The sequence below is a fragment of the Sarcophilus harrisii genome, chromosome 3 (genome assembly GCF_902635505.1).
Source record: "Sarcophilus harrisii chromosome 3, mSarHar1.11, whole genome shotgun sequence".
Classification (NCBI taxonomy): domain Eukaryota; kingdom Metazoa; phylum Chordata; class Mammalia; order Dasyuromorphia; family Dasyuridae; genus Sarcophilus; species Sarcophilus harrisii.
The window spans coordinates 242489543-242507885 of NC_045428.1; the positions used below are offsets into that span (position 1 = coordinate 242489543).

The 18343-nt window shown below is 35.7% G+C and overlaps 1 protein-coding gene across 1 annotated transcript in view; it reads left to right on the top strand.

Moving 5' to 3' along the window:
- RUNX1 (RUNX family transcription factor 1) overlaps positions 1-17022 on the top strand; it is a 312736-nt gene extending 295714 nt beyond the window's left edge. The window contains exons 7-8 of the mRNA XM_003763412.4: positions 8215-8376; positions 15731-17022. Coding sequence (XP_003763460.1) covers positions 8215-8376; positions 15731-16209 — 641 coding nt within the window. The 3' untranslated portion in view covers positions 16210-17022. The remainder of the gene's footprint in view (positions 1-8214; positions 8377-15730) is intronic.
- The last annotated feature ends 1321 nt before the right edge of the window (positions 17023-18343 follow it).

The following is an 18343-nucleotide window of genomic DNA, read 5'->3' on the forward strand; positions in this document are numbered from 1 at the left end:
TTCACTCCTGACACTTGAGCTGAGACACAATTTCTGGAAACCAAGCCAGAGCTTCAGGGAAATGTTCTTTTAGCCAATGATTACCATTTGTAACTGTAAAGCATCTTTTTTTTTTTTTTTTTTTTTTTGGCATTCTGGAAATTGTTTTAGAGTCAGGAGGAGACAAGAGTAAGGTGGAGGGAGGAGCATCATGGGGTATTCCCTTTTTTTTTTTAAAGGGGAACCCAGATTGTCTCACAGGGTGGTGATGATGGGAGAGATGAAGAATCAATCCTCACCCTGACACATCACCCTGGAAACTGAATCACATCCCTGAGGCCTGACTCACATCCTGTTGTGCTTTCTGAGAGTTTCCAAAAGAGTCTTTGTTACACCATAAAGCAAGACTGTACTAGGAGGTAAATTTCAATGGCACCCTGAGAAATGGCTCAATACCAATCTGGCAAGGTTGGGGGGAGGGATTCTAGGGACAGATTAGATAAAAATCTGTCTCAAGGGTTTTTCTTTTCCTCAAGATATAAATATATATGCATATATATGTTTTATAGGTATATATACACACATTTGTATACGCATATACCATATGGTATTGTAGCACAAATAACTTTATGCTTTTATGTTTTACATGATTGTGTAAATATAGCCCAATCATACAACATCCTTGTTTTTTTTAACAGGGTATTAAGGAGAATAGTGCAGCTAATGCCTATGCAAAGGATACAAATAATATCATTGGGGAGAGCGAATGTTCAGTAGAAAAAAGACGTGCCATTGTTGGTCATCAACAATCAAAAAAATATAGTCTACAGAGTAAAGGAAAGGAGTTTGAGAATATTCAAATTTAAAGCTACATGTATAGTGCCTTTTTTTCTGTCTCATTTAAAAGAGACTAGATTGAGAAAAAGTTACTCAGATAACCACACCTTTATTTCTTCAGCATTCTAAATTCTTTAGCTTTCAGTTATTGGTTGGCTGATCATCTCCCCCATTAGACAGCAACTGTCTTCTCTTATTATTGTATTCCTAGCAGTCAGCACAGTGCCTAGCCAATGATCAGAACATAGTAAATGTTTTTTGAATAACTAACTAATTGTGCAATTTAAACTAGTAAACTAACCTGAATCAAATGTTATGAGTATTGACTAGGAGATGATGAAGCTGGGGACTGAATGGCAATGCTAACTGATTCTAAGATTTGGAAATAGGTGTATATCCCCATTATGCAGCCTTTAAAAAAAAAGGATTCACCTATAAGAGCTGAGATTTCTGGTTGCCATGGAAAGATCATTGAAAGAAACAAATATGACTTATACTGAAAAAAGAAAGTGTTACATGAATTGATACAAATTATAGTAAGCAAAGGCCAAAAAAAAAAGCAGTATACATAATGTTTAAAACAATACAAATGAAAATAAATCACTACATAACAAACAAGACTGTTGCAAAATAACTAAGAATAAAAATGGTGTGGGGGAAAAAAAGAGATAAGAGAAGTCACATTCCTTTGTAGAAATGGCAGGTTCCCATGTGTGGAGCATTTAATATCTTTTCAGACTTTTTCCAGGTACTGACAGGTTTTACCCTTCTTGCACTTTTCTTTTAAAATATTGTTTATTATATGAAATATATTTTAATTTTTATAGTATTTTATTTTTCCAAAAACTTGCAGGTTGTTTTCAACATTCATCTTTGCGAAACCTTATGTTCCAAATTTTGCTCTCTTTGCTTCCCTCTCTGTATTCCCCAAGATAGCAAGCAATCTGATATAGGTTAAATTAAACATATTTCCATGTGCATCATGCATTATGCTGTCCAAAAAAATCGGATCAAAAACAGCAAACAAACAATAACAAAGGTAGAAATATCATGCTTTGGTTCACATTCAGTCTTCATAGTTCTCTCTCTGGATGTGAATGTCATTTTCCATCACAAGTCTATTGAAATTTCCCTGAATCACCTTATTGTTGAAGAGAGCTAAGTCCATCACAGTTGATCATCACATAATCTTATTGTTATTGTATATAGTGTTTTTCTGATTCTGCTCACTTCAGTTAATATCAGTTCATGTAGGTCTTTCCAACCTTTCTGAAATCAGCCTACTCATCATACAGAACAATAATATTTCATAACATTCATATACCATAACTTATTTAGCCATTCCCCAACTCATCCATGTAATTTCCAGTTCTTTTTCATTACAAAAAGGGCTGCTAAAACATTTTTGTATTATATGGGTCCTTTTCCCTCTTTTATGATTTCTTTGGGATATAGACCCAGTAGAGACATTGATGGATGAAAGGGTTTGAACAGTTTGATAGCTCTTTGGACATAGTTCCAAATTGCTCTCCAGAATGGTTGGATCATTTTGCAACTCCATTAACAATGTATCAGTGCCCCAGTTTTCCCACATCAACATTCATCATTATCTTTTTCTGTCTTCTTAGCCAATCTGAAAGTTATGAAGTGGTACCTCAAAGTTTCCATTAATTTCCATTTCTCTAAATAAGTAGTGATTTAGAGCATTTTTCATATGACTAGAAATGGCTTTAATTTCATCATGTGAAAGTTGCTTATTCATATCCTTTGACCATTTTTCAATTGAGGAATGTCTTGTATTCTTATAAATTTGAGTCATTTGTCTATATATTTTAGAAATTAGGTCTTTATCAGAAACACTGGCTATAAATTTTTTTCCAGTTTTCTGTTTCCCTTCTAGTCCTAGCTGCATTGGTTTTGTTTTGCAAAACCTTTTTAATTTAATGTAATCAAAATTATCCATTTTGCATTTCATGTTCTCTAGTTCCTCTTTGGCTATAAATTCCTGCTTTCTCCACTGATCTGAGAGGTGTACTATTCCTTGTTTTCCTTGTTTGCTTATAGTATCACTTTTTTATGTCTAAATCAGGAAACCATTTTGATCTTATCTTAGTATAGGGTATTAGATGTTGGTCAGTGCCTAGTTTCTGCAGAAACCTAGTTTCTATTTTCCAGTTTTTCCAAAAGTTTTTGTCAAATAGGATGTTCTTATCCCAGAAGCTGGAGTCTTTGGGTTTATAAAACACTAGATTACTATAGTCAGTAACTATTTTGTCTTATGAATCTAACCTATTCTACCGCTCCACAACTCTATTTCTTAGCCAGTGCCAAATAATCTGATGACTGCTACTTCCTAATATAGTTTTAGGATTGTACAGCTAGGATTCCTTTATTTGCACTTTTTTCATTAATACCCTTGAAATTCCTGACCTTTTGTTTTTCCACATGAACTTTGTTATTATTTTTTCTAGTTCTACATAATAATTTCTTGGCGTTTGACTGGCATAGCACTGAATAAGTAGATTGATTTAGGTAAAATTGTCATTTTTATTACATTAACTTGACTTCCCTGTGAATACTTGTAGTCTTTCAGCTGTTTAGATCTAACTGTGTTATATAGATGGCTTTACTAACTTAAGATAGAATGATGGTGGCTCCCTGGACTCACCAGCTTCTTCTTGACATTTGTAAATGTCTTTAATTACACTTTACCATCATGGGTCTTTAAATATAAGTTCTACCTTTCACTTCCAACATCCATTCTAGGAAAAAAAATAAAAGAACAGAATAAGAGAGAAATAAGAAATCATTACAGAGGGGCAAAAATTCACTGAATTATAGATTTAGAACAGCAAGGAAACTTAAAGGTCATCTAACCCAATGACTCATTTTACAGATAAGGAAACGGTGGCTTTTGTAAAGTAGACCAGTCTGGCATTCCAAATTGTATTATTTCCCACCATACCATGCTGCTTTCATATTGTTTGTATTCTGTTTATTTTAGAACATATGTTCTTTGAGGGCAAGGATTAACTCTTCATGTAAAATAAGTTCCCAGAGTTCAGTGAACATTTAATAGTGTTTTTTTAAATTAAATATCATTATTGTAATTAAAGCCTCTAAGCCATCATTAGAAGCTCTCCACCACCATCTACTGGCCCTCCAGTGACAATGAAAACAAATTTTAAAGCAAACCAAAGGAAACTACTCTCAATTTTTGTTAAACACCCCATTCCTCTTAACTAACCATCTTATGTTTTTCAGTCTTCTACCCTATCTTCTCCTGGAAAGCAGAACTGTCATTGTCTTAAATATTAAAGAAATATTTAAAATATTAAATATTAAAGAAAGTCTCCAAACTTTTGAAAAGACAAGAAGAGGCCATGCACTTTGATCCTAAGACCATCTTATCAAAGCCTATTTTTAAAAAGCTATGAAACCTATTATGCAATGTTTGTATGGTTTGATTATGAGTTTGGAAAAGCCTAACACAACTTTTTCACTGCAGTAAAACATGACATGGCTTGACTTATGGCATAATACCATATGCCTAGCCTACTGTGGTTTTAGACATGAGGCTAAGGGCGTTATGCTGTCTTCACAACAAGCATAAATTACAGTACCGCAATTCACACCCTGAAGTATTTTATGACAATTATAAAACCTCTTTTGTTTGGCTTTTAAATAATTAAAATGATATTTGTGTATTATCTACTCATTTATTATGTGTGTGTAATTCCATATTCATATTTAGGTAGTCCATTTCCATAGCATTTTTCCCAAAATGCAATACATACATGATAATATTCATTGGATTTTTCCCAAAGAAACATAGTTAGATGCCCTTCAACTATCAGTTTGCCTATAACTGTCTGGGAAGCATTGATGGTCCAGATAGCCCAGATCCCAAATGCTACATTTCTTCTGAATTTAAAGTAGCTCTCTCACTCTTCACCATCCCTGAAACTGGGAACAAAATAACTTAATTTAACAAAAGAATTCCAAAATTTCTTGTAAAATTGAAAAGCAATATAATCATAAATAGAACACTGTGCTTGGAGTTAAGAAGATCTAGTTTCAAATCCCAGCTTTGTCTTTAATACCTTGAGCATTTCTTTCGATGTAACCTTGAGCACAATTTTTGACTTATGTACCCCAGTTTCCGCATCCTCTTGTAAAGTAAAGTAATTGAATTCAATGACCACTAAGATTCTCTTCATCCCTAAATCTATGACAAACTTATTAATTTAGGGCCAACTGCCCCTGAGTTCTGTAAATTTCAAAACACAATTCTGTTCAGGAAGGAAGGTCAAGAAGAAAATTCTTCAATAGTCTGGTTCCCTTATGAGCTAATAGAAAATGAAAACATATGTCATTTAGGAGAATGTAATTTCTTTATGTTTAAAGCGTATTTTTTTTTTGAGACTTGAGAGGAGACATTTAGTTGCCAGCATCCTCATTATGAAGCAGTCTTTATTAAAAGTCCTCCTAAGCTGTGTACTTATTTTAAGAGATGGCCCCAAAAAGGGACATAAATATTGCACCCTAAGGAAATATACCATTGTTTCATGATGGGATAATAACTATCCCCTAATTCCTTCAATATGCTTTCTAGCAATGGAGTTTTCCTCTCCAATCCACAAGCATGTCATATTTTTGAAAAATCAGGCCCGCATGAATCATAGGACCTAATTCTGAAATGAACCTTATTAGATCATTTAGTTCAACCCCTTAATTTACCAGTGGGGGAGGGGAATGGAATAAACATTTATAAAGTACCTACTTACATGCCAGACACTTGCTATGCATTCTACAGATATTACCTCCTTTTATTCTCACAACAACCCTGTGATTTAGGTGCTATTATCCCTATTATACAGTTGAGTAAACTAAACAAACTGAAAATAAGTGACTTGCCCAACCAGGGTCACCCATCTAATAAATGTCTGAGTATGGATTTGAACTCAGGTCTTCCTGGCTCCAGATCTAATGATCTATCCATTGTATCAACAGGTATAGACCAACTTGCTCAATAAGGATCAAAGGCAGGCTTTAAATCTGAATCCTTTAGCTGTAAACACAGCATTGTTTCCATTCTTCTATGATGTAATTCTGTCATTACATTACATTATCATACACTAGTGGTATTCTGTTTGTTCTGTTTAAATATGTTCCATGTATGCATAAGAGTGTGGCAGCTCTGGTTTCCTGGTTATAGGTCAACATGGGCTTTATTTTCCAAAGGTTTTGTGTAATGTTGATTGGAAAACACTTGCATAGATTTTCTTTTTTTGTACTCAATGTGTGATTTCTTTGGTGTAGGGAACTCTCAATGTGGAATTCTGCAAGTACTTTGCAACCCGTTGACTTAGAGAGTTTGAAAAGGGTAAGAAAAGGTTAAATGATTTGCCTAGTCAAAGTACTAGTAGATTTATGACTTGAACCTGTTTTCCTGAAGTCAAAGCCAGTTGTCTCTCCACTGTGCCATGTTTCAACTTGACACCCTGTCCCCTTTGCTTTAGGGCATAGGAATATGTGGAGTGTTGAGGAAGGACTAACACCACTAGTGTGAGGGTCAGGGATGCTAATCTATCTTTGGTACCCACCTGGCACTTAATTCTTGCCTGTAACTCCAAGAAGCATGAACAGAATCCACATCCTAGTAAAACCTCATCAGATGGGCTAAACCAGCTTGAAGGTAAACTGAGACAGAGACAGACAGACACAAAGAGACAGAGACAGTGATGGAAACAGAGAGAGATGAGATGAGAGAGAGAGACAGAGAGACAGAGAAAAATGAGATGAAGAGTGGTAGGGGGGGAGGGAGAGAAAGAAACCTCAAATCCATCAGTGAATTGGGGAACTGTCTGCCCCAAGCATGTGAAGACTTTCCTCAGTGGAATGGGTAGATAAGAACAATTTGTTCCAACACCCGTGGAGTGCTTAGAACTTGTCAAACATCAAAGACACCAAAGTCATCCACTGCATCCTGATCCATTGTCAGTTGTTTGACTTTTGTCCTGCCACTAGACTTCAGGAAGAAAGGAGGCTGACAACTTAGTGCAACTCTGCCTTGTAAATCCAATTCACTATCAAGACAAGACTTTACCCATAATGTCACTGATTCTTTTCAAAAATGAAGGACAAATAACAAGGCATGCAGGTAGTTGAGCTGGTATTTGAACATGGATCCTCTGACCCCAAATCCAGTGCATTTTCTATTATGTCGTATTATCCTCTCTCTTCAATTGTGTTTGCCCACTAAGTTGGAACATACAGAAATTAGTTGCTCCTAGAACACAGAAGACCAGTAAACAAAATGCTTTCTGGTAATGAAAGTGGTCATTTTTTTTTCAAGACTTAAAACGTAAGTATTCATATATTAAAGTCTTAAAATCTTGGCTTGGCCATCATACAGTTTAAACTAATATTTTCAGTCTAAGAAGCTTTATCTTCTTAAACATTATTTTCATTGTGGATTCATCTGATGTCTTTGGGAAAAAATTTCATCAGATGTAAATTCTCAAAGGGGTACTAATAAACTATAGTTTTACAATAAATTGAAGGTGGGGCAGCTTACCATACTTATCACAATGCCTTCAGTAAGTGCTAGTGGATTGATTTTAAGTATTGACACATCAGTGTAGCTGTTAAATATTCTGACATCTATCCTGTATAAAATCACTGTATTTTGTGTTTTGGCAGTTTTTATACTTTACTTCAGGACTTGGGCAGTCCTGTCTAAGATTTCATCTGCAGGGATGCTCTGTGGATTGTAATCCTTCAATGGATTCTCAAGCAGTTATTGTCTGTGACTTGCTCTATCTTCCATTGAACATTTACCCATCTGAAGACATTTTTCTTATTCCGTTAATATCTAGAAGGTATTATGGTAGTCATTGAACTGTTTCTCTTTTCTATCTCATTCTCACTGAATAAATAGCTCATTGTCTTGTCCAATAACATACGGAACCAGAAGATGAATATAAATAGATGTTATTTAATCAGAGATTAATTGATTGTTTTAGGGTTCTTGAATGGTATCGGTAATAATAATAATACTGTATTTTTAGGATTCATGATTTACTCAGTACCACCACTAATGATGAAGATCAGTTTCCATGCCTTAGGAAGATAGTATTTGTGAGCAGCTGTGGCTGAATCATTACTTATAGCCAGAACCTGCTTATGCACCACTGAGGTTTTAATCGGTCCCAGTCTTCATACAATAGATTTGCAACATACCATAGGGTCCATACTTGAAATCTATGAAGATCGAAAGGATCATGTAAAATTTCTGTTCTATTTGGCATAGTCTTTGAGAACCCATAGCAATTATTATAATAATATGAATAATAATCTTCTCTGTTATAATAACTCTGTCTTTTTTTTTTCCAGATACAAAGCAAATCCAGCCTTCCCCTCCTTGGTCCTATGACCAGTCTTACCAATACTTGGGATCTATTGCCTCTCCTTCTGTACACCCAGCAACACCTATTTCCCCTGGGCGAGCCAGTGGTATGTCATCTCTTTCTGCAGAGCTTTCCAGCCGACTTTCAAGTAAGTGGTGGAAATGTATTAACAATTCCAGCTATAGTAAAAGATTCAGGAAGTGAAAGAGGCGGCAAAGTTACTTTGAAAAGAAAGAAAGGAAAGTGGAAAGATAAATTTTAAATTAAATTTAACTTATTTTACTTAATTTAATTTAAATTCAATTTTAAATTGAAAAACATGTCATGTTTAAGTTTTTCTAAAAATGCATTTTCTGATTCTTAACCTCATATTTTGCCACCAGAAATAATCATAGAGCAAGAAGAGACCTTGAAGATCATAGAATCCAATCCTCACATTTAAAAAATAAGAAACCTGAGGGTCAACAAAGGCCAATGACTGACCCAAAATCATTCAGCAATAATTAACAGAACTAGGCTTTGGTGTAGATCCTCTTTAGTTGTCATCTATTAAATTCAGTTTTCTGGTCATCCTCTTCTCTTCCCATATTAAGCTAGCTAGACTATGAGTCTGGTCTAGTTTGTTCCTTTACATTTGGGTGCTCCCTGAAATATCAACTGCTACTTTTACATACAATGATAGATTTAATTTGTGAAAGTTGAATTACTGCAGAGGTCAGTGGGCAACCACAAACTTTAAAAGATAAGAAAACAAAACTTGTATAACAACAACTACAGAGAGAGTATTTGTGCTTCTCTTGTTTATGCCATAAGCAGATTAAGTGTGAATCCTTTAAACTGTGAACAATTTGATCTTCTGCTTCTTAAGCTTACCTTGCTCAAGGAAAATGAAGTTGACATTATGTGGCAAAATTCATTTGTTGAAAAAGAAAAGGAAAATTGTTCCCTTATTTCAAATGAACATTTTTTTCAATTTTTTGAAACTATGGAATGGAGACAAGACAAACCAATTAGGATATAAAAATATATCAGTCTTGCTAAAGGAAACGTAAATGATAAGCTTACACAATTGGAAGATACTTTAGATGACATTCATTTCAACTTTTCAATATGGCAGAATCTCATCTACAATATCTCTGACAAATAATTATTCAGCCTCACTTAAACATTTCCAGTGATGAGGAGACTCTTCCATTTTAGGGCAACTTTAATTGTGAAAATATATTTCCCTGTCACTTAACAGAAAGTCTTAACAGAATAAAAGAAGTGATAATTTCCTTATGCTGTGCTCTACCACAAGGTATATGGATCATTGGGTTCCATTCGAAATTACTGTTCCCAGTTCTTCTCTCTGGGACCAAGCAGGATGATATTAATATGGAAATGGGTCTCTGAACCCATCAGTGAAGAAAACAGTTTCTTCATTCTTTACTACCTTTGTCTTTTCATAAATCCTCCTCAGAGTATCTAGATTTGTAGATCTGGGAACTGCTGTAGAGATAGTATGCTTAGGTTTGAACAAAATATTTGACAAAAGGCATATTGACTAGATTAGTGGTTTTGGAACTGGTTAAATGACTGGATCTAAAAAGTGGTCATTAGTGGGTCTAGGTCCATTTGGAGGGACATGTCTAGCAGAATTCCACAAGAATTTGCCATTCTCTTGTACTATTCAATGTTTTTTTTTTAATCAATAACCTAGGAAAATACTTAGAAAGCATGTCTGTTACATATGTAGATGATGATGCAGGAAAGAGAAGTGACACAATGGGTCACAAAATCAGAATTTCAACAGGAATAAAAGATTTCAACAGGATAAGATAAATTGATAAGATAAAATTTAATAGAAAGAAGCATATTGTATTAAATTTAGGATAAAAAAATTAGCTTCACAAGTATAGCATAGGGGAGGTACATAGTTGATTTGCAGTTCCTGTAAAAAAAAAATCTGATTTTTTTAGTGTACTGAAAGCTCAATCTGAGTCAACTGACTTGGCAACAACAAAAAAAAGGTATTATTGTTTTACATTCTTGGTATATGACCAATCTGTCTCCTTTTTTAGACATATGTTTTTTATTATACCTTTGATGTTTCTTGTCACCAAGAGTCATCATTGGTAATATGCTACAGTCTCCTTAAACCCACTATCCCCTTTTCTTTATCCTTTTTGTCACTGGCAATTTGGATTATTCCAAGATCATGTTGTTCCATGATTCACAACCATATGATAGCATTACCAGGAGGATACTGGAATTAAAGAAATAGGCTTTCATTGACATATAGCAATTTCCTCACAACAACCCTGTGAGATGGGTGATGCAAGTTATTATTATCCCTGTTTTATAAATGTGGAAAATTAGTCTCAGAGAAGCTTAGTGAGTTGGCCATATCCACACCGCTAATAAATATCAGAACCCACAATTTTCCAACTGACCAGTCCTTCAAATTCTCCATTCAAAACATGCCTGGTTCCTGTAACTGATTCTGTTATGGCATAATTTCTTGTCCCCTCACTTTTAGTTGACCTCCTCTGAATGACCTCAGGTTTATTAATATTATGTTGCTGTTAAAATTCAGTATCAGAATAAAACCCAATAATCTATATACGTTGTGATAGAGCAGAGTACAGGGAGACTATCACTTCTTTTATTCTGCTAAAACATATCAGTTTTGTTGTCTTCTCACATGGCAGACTAGGGGCTTCAAATGAATGTCTTGTCATTATTTCTTTTATGGATAACTGAGGTTATTATGATTCCACCAAATACTTAAATCCTAGCAATATTTTTGTAAAGGTTCTTGACAGCCCTTGGTAGAATTAACCAGAAGTAAGCTAGGTTTAATGGCAGGTGATACTTTCCCTTTTTTTTAGATATTTTCTAGAATCTGCTGCTCCATTTCTATGGTTCCTATTGTGTGAAGGTTTAAAGGTAGTGTAAGTTTTATCTTACTTGTTCTTATGGGTTTGTCCCTAAGGAACAAAGTTTGCTTTCAAAACTCTGTGTGTCAGCTTCCCCTGACTTTCTTGGCATCTGAGCTATGTCCACTGGCTATATTCTATGTCTGAATCATGTACTATTTTTCTTGGACTCATTAGGTTATGTAGCCTCAGCCTCCCTCTTCAATGGGAATTTCCTTACTATGTGGCTGTTCCTTGGTATTCATTATGTCAGCAGCTCTACTTGGCCAGGATGTTTTTCTTGTTTTTAATTCATGTCAGGTAGAAAACTACAGCTCAAAGCTATCTTGCTACAGTTGACCAAGATAGGAGCCTCTAGGGGCTATTAAAGTAAAAACTTACCAATAACCTACTACATCCTAAGATAAATCCTAGCTTAGTTTCTGCATAACAAGAGGTTAATTAAGAACTTGTACAGTTTCCAACTTAACAAAGGATCAATTAAGGACCATAGGGAAGTAGGGACATAAATAGAGGGGAAAAAATTACCTGGAATTTCCAGACAAAAATTCAGGTGCCATTTTATACTCTGTTCTTCAGAACAAAGAAGGAGCTACAGGCCTGCATTTGCTGATTGAAGGAAACAGAAATGAAGACTACTTTTAAACTTGGCAGAACGCCCCTTCCTAAGAAATCAAGCATATAATGTAGGCCTGCAAAGTATTGTAATAAACTTAGAAATAGGAGGGGACTGAGGCACATGAAAGCAAACTGCCTCACAAGCCAACAAGCTTTGAGAACCTGACACTACACTGTCTGCTCTACCTTTTAATCCAGTCAAACTACTTTGTATTACCTTTGCTTTCCTCACCTTCCTGAATTTCCTTCTTTGCAGATGTGTGCAGAGCGTATACAGATACACACATACACTTTCACACAAATTCTCCCCTTTGAAAGCAGTTGTCATCTGAATTTTTCTTCCTTCTTCCTTAAGAAAAAAAAAAATGATTTGTGGCTGCCAAATGAAAGGACTATCAGCATGCATTAATCTGAGTCATGGGAAGGATCCTTTTAAAGAGACCCATTATCAGCTCAGGTTGTTTAATCCTTTGGGGATGGTAGGAGGGGCAATGGACTGGAGCTGCCTTCATCCATGTCAAACTTCAGAAGGAAGAGTTGAGCTGTCATGGCAAATATTTAGCCCAGTGATCACTTGTGAATCATTTCCACCCCAAATGCCTAAACTTGTTAATCCTCAGACTTCCTACTTTTAAACCAGAGACACTGTGGGTGTCAGGGACCCCACCCCCACCCCCACTGCTATCTTTATTAAGGCTAGCCCAAAGGCAGGAATAGGTAAAATCACAGTCAATTGTGTGTTTGGGTTAGTTTTCCAGTGTCAGACTAGGTATAAAAAGAAAAATAAACATTTAGATGGACTATTTGAATTGGGACACATGGTATTCTGAGCTGCTTCATGAGGGAAATATGAGTCTAGTGAACAACTGGGCTTGAGAAATAGTTCCTGGTAATGAGGAATAGCTATTATTCGGCAAAAGTATGCTGGCTTTTGGAAAATCACCAAGAAACCACAAAAGACCTATTACTTTGTAGCCTTACTACTCAGCATGGGTACATCACACACAGTAGGTACTTTAAAATGTTGATTCAGTTGAATACAGTGAAGTCTGTTTTGCCCTGACAGTTAGAATTATAGCTTCATTCCATTTCTTATGTCCCTGACAGCTCATTGCTGTGCCTGCCCCTTCTGGTGTCTGTAATTTTGGATTAGGTAGTTACAACATAGTGGTTGGGCAAGTACTGACATCATACTTGCAGACATGGCAGTGAAACTAAATGACCTTTCCATTCATTTTTCCAGCAAATTCAACTTTCCTTATTCAGGGCAGGTGAAGCAATCTTTAGAAATAAGTGAACTCATCTATTTGTATCCTGAACATTGTACCAAATCAAACAAGTTGATTTCATTTACTTAACTCTTTCCTTCTGACCCTGTCCTCTCACAAGAGTCCGGATGATATAGTGGGAACAGTGATATAAGTTTTCTAGCTTGACTGAAAGCAAAGCAGCTTTGGGAGTTAATAAAAGCAGATTTCATGATTCAAAGTCACAAGGAGAGAGATCAAGTGTGGGGAACAGCTGTTCTTGAGAGCAAAGAGAGGCTTCAGGTTGTGGAAAGAGCACAGAACTTAAAATCAGAAAACTCAAGTCCAAGTTCTGTGACTTAATGATTGTATATATTGAGATAAATCCCTTTGTTTTTCTAGGTGTCAGTTTATGATCTATAAAATGAAGGGATATCAATAGATAGATTATCTCTAATATTCCTTCCAACTATAAGATTTTCTAATATTCTCCTTTGGAAGAGAGAGGAAGGACAATCTCTAGCCACTATCAGTTTATAAAACATTTTTTGTTCTTATTTGCTCCAATAATGATTAGTAGAAGTAATTACCTGAAAATGAGATTTCCCCTCCTCCTAATATTCTCAGTGAGTTCTAGAGGGGTTGAGAGTTTGGTACCAATATTGGATGTTGCCAGAAACTTTCACTGGTTTTGAGAGGACAGATTATTCTTTCACCATGACACAAAGGATCTGTGGTTTTTGTCATCATGAGGAGCTTCCCATGTAGGAATAACCTACATCAACTGTGTCAAACTCAAATAGAAACTACATAAAAACCTTTGAAGGCCTCAAATTCACTAGAAAACACTCATGTTCACATTCAAGTCAAATAGGTACTACACTTTAATCTAGTTTGAATTACAAACTAAATTGGGAATATTGTGGACCTCATGTAACACACAAGTCACATATTTAACACCCCTTCCATATATCAATGCAACTCACTATTCATCTATGACTGAAAAGATAAGTCCTAAGTAGTTGCTTGAAGCACATAGGGACTAAATGACTATCCCTGGGTCATACAGCTGGCAAGTGTTAAAGGTAGGAATTGAAATAAAGTCTGCCTAAATTCAGGTCCAGTTCTCCATTGGCTTTGCCACATTCCTCTCACCATAGCATTCCAGATTCACAGATCAGCTTATTTAGAGAATATGTGTTATAACTTTTACCTCATATAATAGTAGTGTCTGCCTCATATAATAGGCTTGAAACATCGGAATATTGATCACCTGTTACCATCTTCCAAATATGAATAAACCATATTGAAACCTCCTTCTTCAGAGAAATATTCTAGTTCTGTCAAGTCTTTATATTAATTCTCAAACAAAAAAATAATGTCTACTGTCACATTTTGATGAGTCATAGAATTATGTGACGTTTTAGAACTGTCTAAAACTGTGATTTTTTGATAGCTATGGTACTTATATCAATCTTATTTCCTTATCATTATTATTACTAATAATTAATATATGTTAATTATTACATCATGAAGTCTTAACCTTTACTCAGAAACTACATATAATAGATCATACATTTCTAATCTCTAAATTATCTAAACACTCTGCAAGGGTACTCATCTCTGACTCCAACTCCTTCCACATTAAGAACAAAGCAAACTACACTGGAGATCAACAATATCTGTCAACAAAGCTATAAATGCACAATTCAAGGAAGATGAATTTACAACTAGGACTTGCCCATCCCACATAAAATTTTATGAGCATCTCATAATGTGAAAAAATTTAGAAAAAGCAAATCCCATGTCAAAAAAAAAAATCTCTAGTAAAATAGGCTATATAATTGTAAGTTCTGGAAAAAATCTTATATAAAAATAAATCTTATCAATTTCAGGGGGGGAAATGGGACTTTAGGGCAAGGGGGCTGGAGAAGGGAAATGTACCTGAAGTCAACATACAGACCCATGTGGCCACCTGAAGTAACAGGTTAGACAAAAATGAAAATCAATATGGCATTTTTTAAAGTTACTAGCATTCATTGTTACTATATGTATTAATGACACCAAGTTTCCAATTGGAAAAACAATATGATATATTAGAAAAGCATTGGACTGGGGATAGAACACTTGTGTTCTAATTCTAGCTTTTGGGGCAAGTCAATTAATTTCTCTGGATCTCTATTTTTTCATTCATACAAATTAAGAGTTTTTAACTAGATAATCTTCCTGGTTCCTTCCAGGATTATAATTCTATAAGTCAGACCCAGACTAAGTAAACAAGGAAGAATTGAGTGGGCTGGAAAAAAAATTATAGGCTAATTATTGTTAAGCCTTTTCAGACTCATTGTGACCCCTTTTAGGGTTTTCTTGGCAAAAAACTGGAGTGGTTTTCCATTTCCTTTCCAAGCCCACTTTACAGATGAGAAACTGGGACAAACAGACGTAAGTGACTTGCACAGAATAACACAGCTAGTAAGTGTTTCAGGCCATATTTGAATTCATGAAGATGTCTTCCTGACTCCAAGCCCTGGGCTGTATGCATTATGGTACTATCTAGCTACTAAGAGTTATAATCTGTTAAGGCATTGACAAAACACTATTATTTCCCCTGTTTGTTTTTACTTTAAAGCATTGTTAACATGTGCCATTTATACTCTGAAAAACTGATTCCATCACTCAGTCTGTTTTCAGCTCTGTCATTTTTTTCTTCCTACAGCTGCTTCTGACCTGACAGCATTCAGTGATCCGCGACAATTCCCAACTCTTCCATCCATTTCTGATGCTCGTATGCATTACCCAGGAGCTTTTACCTATACCCCAACTCCAGTCACTTCAGGAATAGGAATTGGTATGTCTGCCATGACCACTGCCACAAGATACCACACTTACTTACCCCCTCCATATCCTGGTTCTTCTCAGGCTCAAGGCAGCCCCTTTCAGACAAGTTCTCCATCTTACCATCTCTACTATGGAACGTCGGCAGGGTCCTATCAGTTCTCAATGATGTCTGGTGGAGACCGCTCACCTCCACGTATCCTGCCTCCTTGCACTAATGCTTCCACAGGATCTACCCTCCTCAATCCCAATCTTCCCAACCAAAGTGATGTGGTTGAAGCTGAAGGCAGTCACAGCAACTCCCCAACCAACATGGGTACCACAGCAAGGCTGGAAGAAGCAGTATGGCGACCATATTGAATTTTACCTAGAGATGGGCCAGAACTGAATTTGCTTTGATCTACTTTTTCCCGAAGTTATTCTAATTGCCCTATGGAACCTGAAGGTTGTTTCACTCCTTTCAGAAGGAACTCCCTCTGGTGACTAGGCTATTTTGGTCACTGTGTCAATATTTCATTTAGGCAATTTGCAAAGAAGAACGATATTTTCCTTAAAATGGTCTCTTTTTCAGGAGATAAAGCCTTCTGGAACCAAAAGGACCCCAAATGGTTATACCCATTGGTCTTGAAGTAGTTCATTACTCTGATCTAGTTCCAGACCAATGGCTTCCTAAGCATCCCTTGACTCAGAGATCCGACAGTTCTCAAATGCTGTTTGATCCATCTCTGATTTTTACACCCAACACAACCAGAGTGTGTCTATTTCACCATGTGGACCCATTAATAGTTGTAAGGAAGTATAGGTAGATTCCCAGAGGGAAACTGTGAATGCTTCTGATTTAGCAATGCTGTGAATAAAAGAAAGGTTTTATATCCTTGACTTAGATTTTTAGCTAAGTTGTATATTCCAAAGTTTGGAATTTTGGTTTTGGGGAATGCAACTCATCTTATTTTGCATCTAATTCATTTTTATTTCTTTTTTAGGCACCTTATAAATTGCAAAATGCATATTTGCATTTGGGTGGTTTTTTTAATATATAAAACTGTGCTTGCTTTTTTCTTGCTTTGACAGTTGAAAGAATCAATTCCCTTTTCATTGAGGTTTTATTTAACTTTTTCCTTTGAACTTGGGTGTAGTTGTTTTTAAAGTGACAGCTACAGCCTTGGGTCATTTTCAACTACTGTACTCCTATAGTGAGTTTCCAGGTATTTATGTATCTTGATGTCTAGACATTTACTTGTGTGTTAATACTTTTATTATTTAAATGTACTTATAGTAAGAGGGAAAACAATCAAGTACTGCATTTTTTGGGTAGCAATCAAAGTTAAATATATCACATTGAAAAAGACTGAGGGGAAAAAGGATGGGTAATAGGATCACTTCGTAGTTCAGAAATACTGTTTACATTTAACTCCCTTTCATTTAAATCAACTATGTTGTAGATAACAACAGTGTTTTAACTGGTTTTTCAAACACTGAGGGCCTCTTTAAGAATCAGGAAAACAGAGCTGTATTCAACAAAACATATCACATCTGTCTGCCTCTCTTCAAATAAGAAAGGCCCAAGACAGACTTTAATTCTTCAGGGAGGCGTCACTGTCTATAAGAGAGAGTACCAGTGAGTTCACAGGTCTGGTTCTAACACCTCACAGCTTACTGTATGTTACCCAGGTTTCTGATTTTTTTCAGACACTCAAAATAGAATATGTCATAGTGGAGCTGAGTTCTGAGCTGTAACCTAATTGGGAGTTTGTGGGTCTCAACTGATTTTTTCAGCTGGTTAGGTCTAAGATGAGAAGAACACACAAAGTATTCTAGCCTATAGAAAATGTCTTTAAACTTATAACTTGTGTGCTGACATAAAGTTTCTGATCACCTCAAAAAATTGGGAGTGGAAAGGAACAGCTGTTGTCTCCATGAGTTTTTTGGTGGATGAATCCAGAAGCTGACATCTAAATTGGCATCTGACTGCACAGCATCCATGTGCATCAACATTGTGCAGCAACAACATGCATGATAGAGCCCAGTTTTGTGCTCCTGCTGCAGTATTTCTTCTCTAACTCTCCCCTTGAACTCCCCTACCCATCCTCACAGGGCCCCTGAATTCTATGGGAAAACTCTGTACAACTACACGCGTATTAGAAATTCCTGGTACTTCTGCCCATCCTTAAGATTCAAACAGATTAGACATCACTCTACATTTTATGGCACTGTTTTTGTTTGAGAATTTAGTTGGAATGCAGTTGTGTGACTTCGTATAAATACAAACTGCTGATATTGACATATATTTGTTCAAAAATATCTGATTGTTATTTAATGTACCTCTTAAATTAGAAGAAACAATTGCAGGTCAACTCTGAAGAGTATTTGAAAACTCGACTTTGCATCAATGTTTGATGCTAAAAAAATTTTTAAGGATTCAAATTAGAAAGATCCTTGGCTGCAGGCAGCAAAACAGCTGGACTTATTTAAAAACAACTTGCTTTTGAGTTTT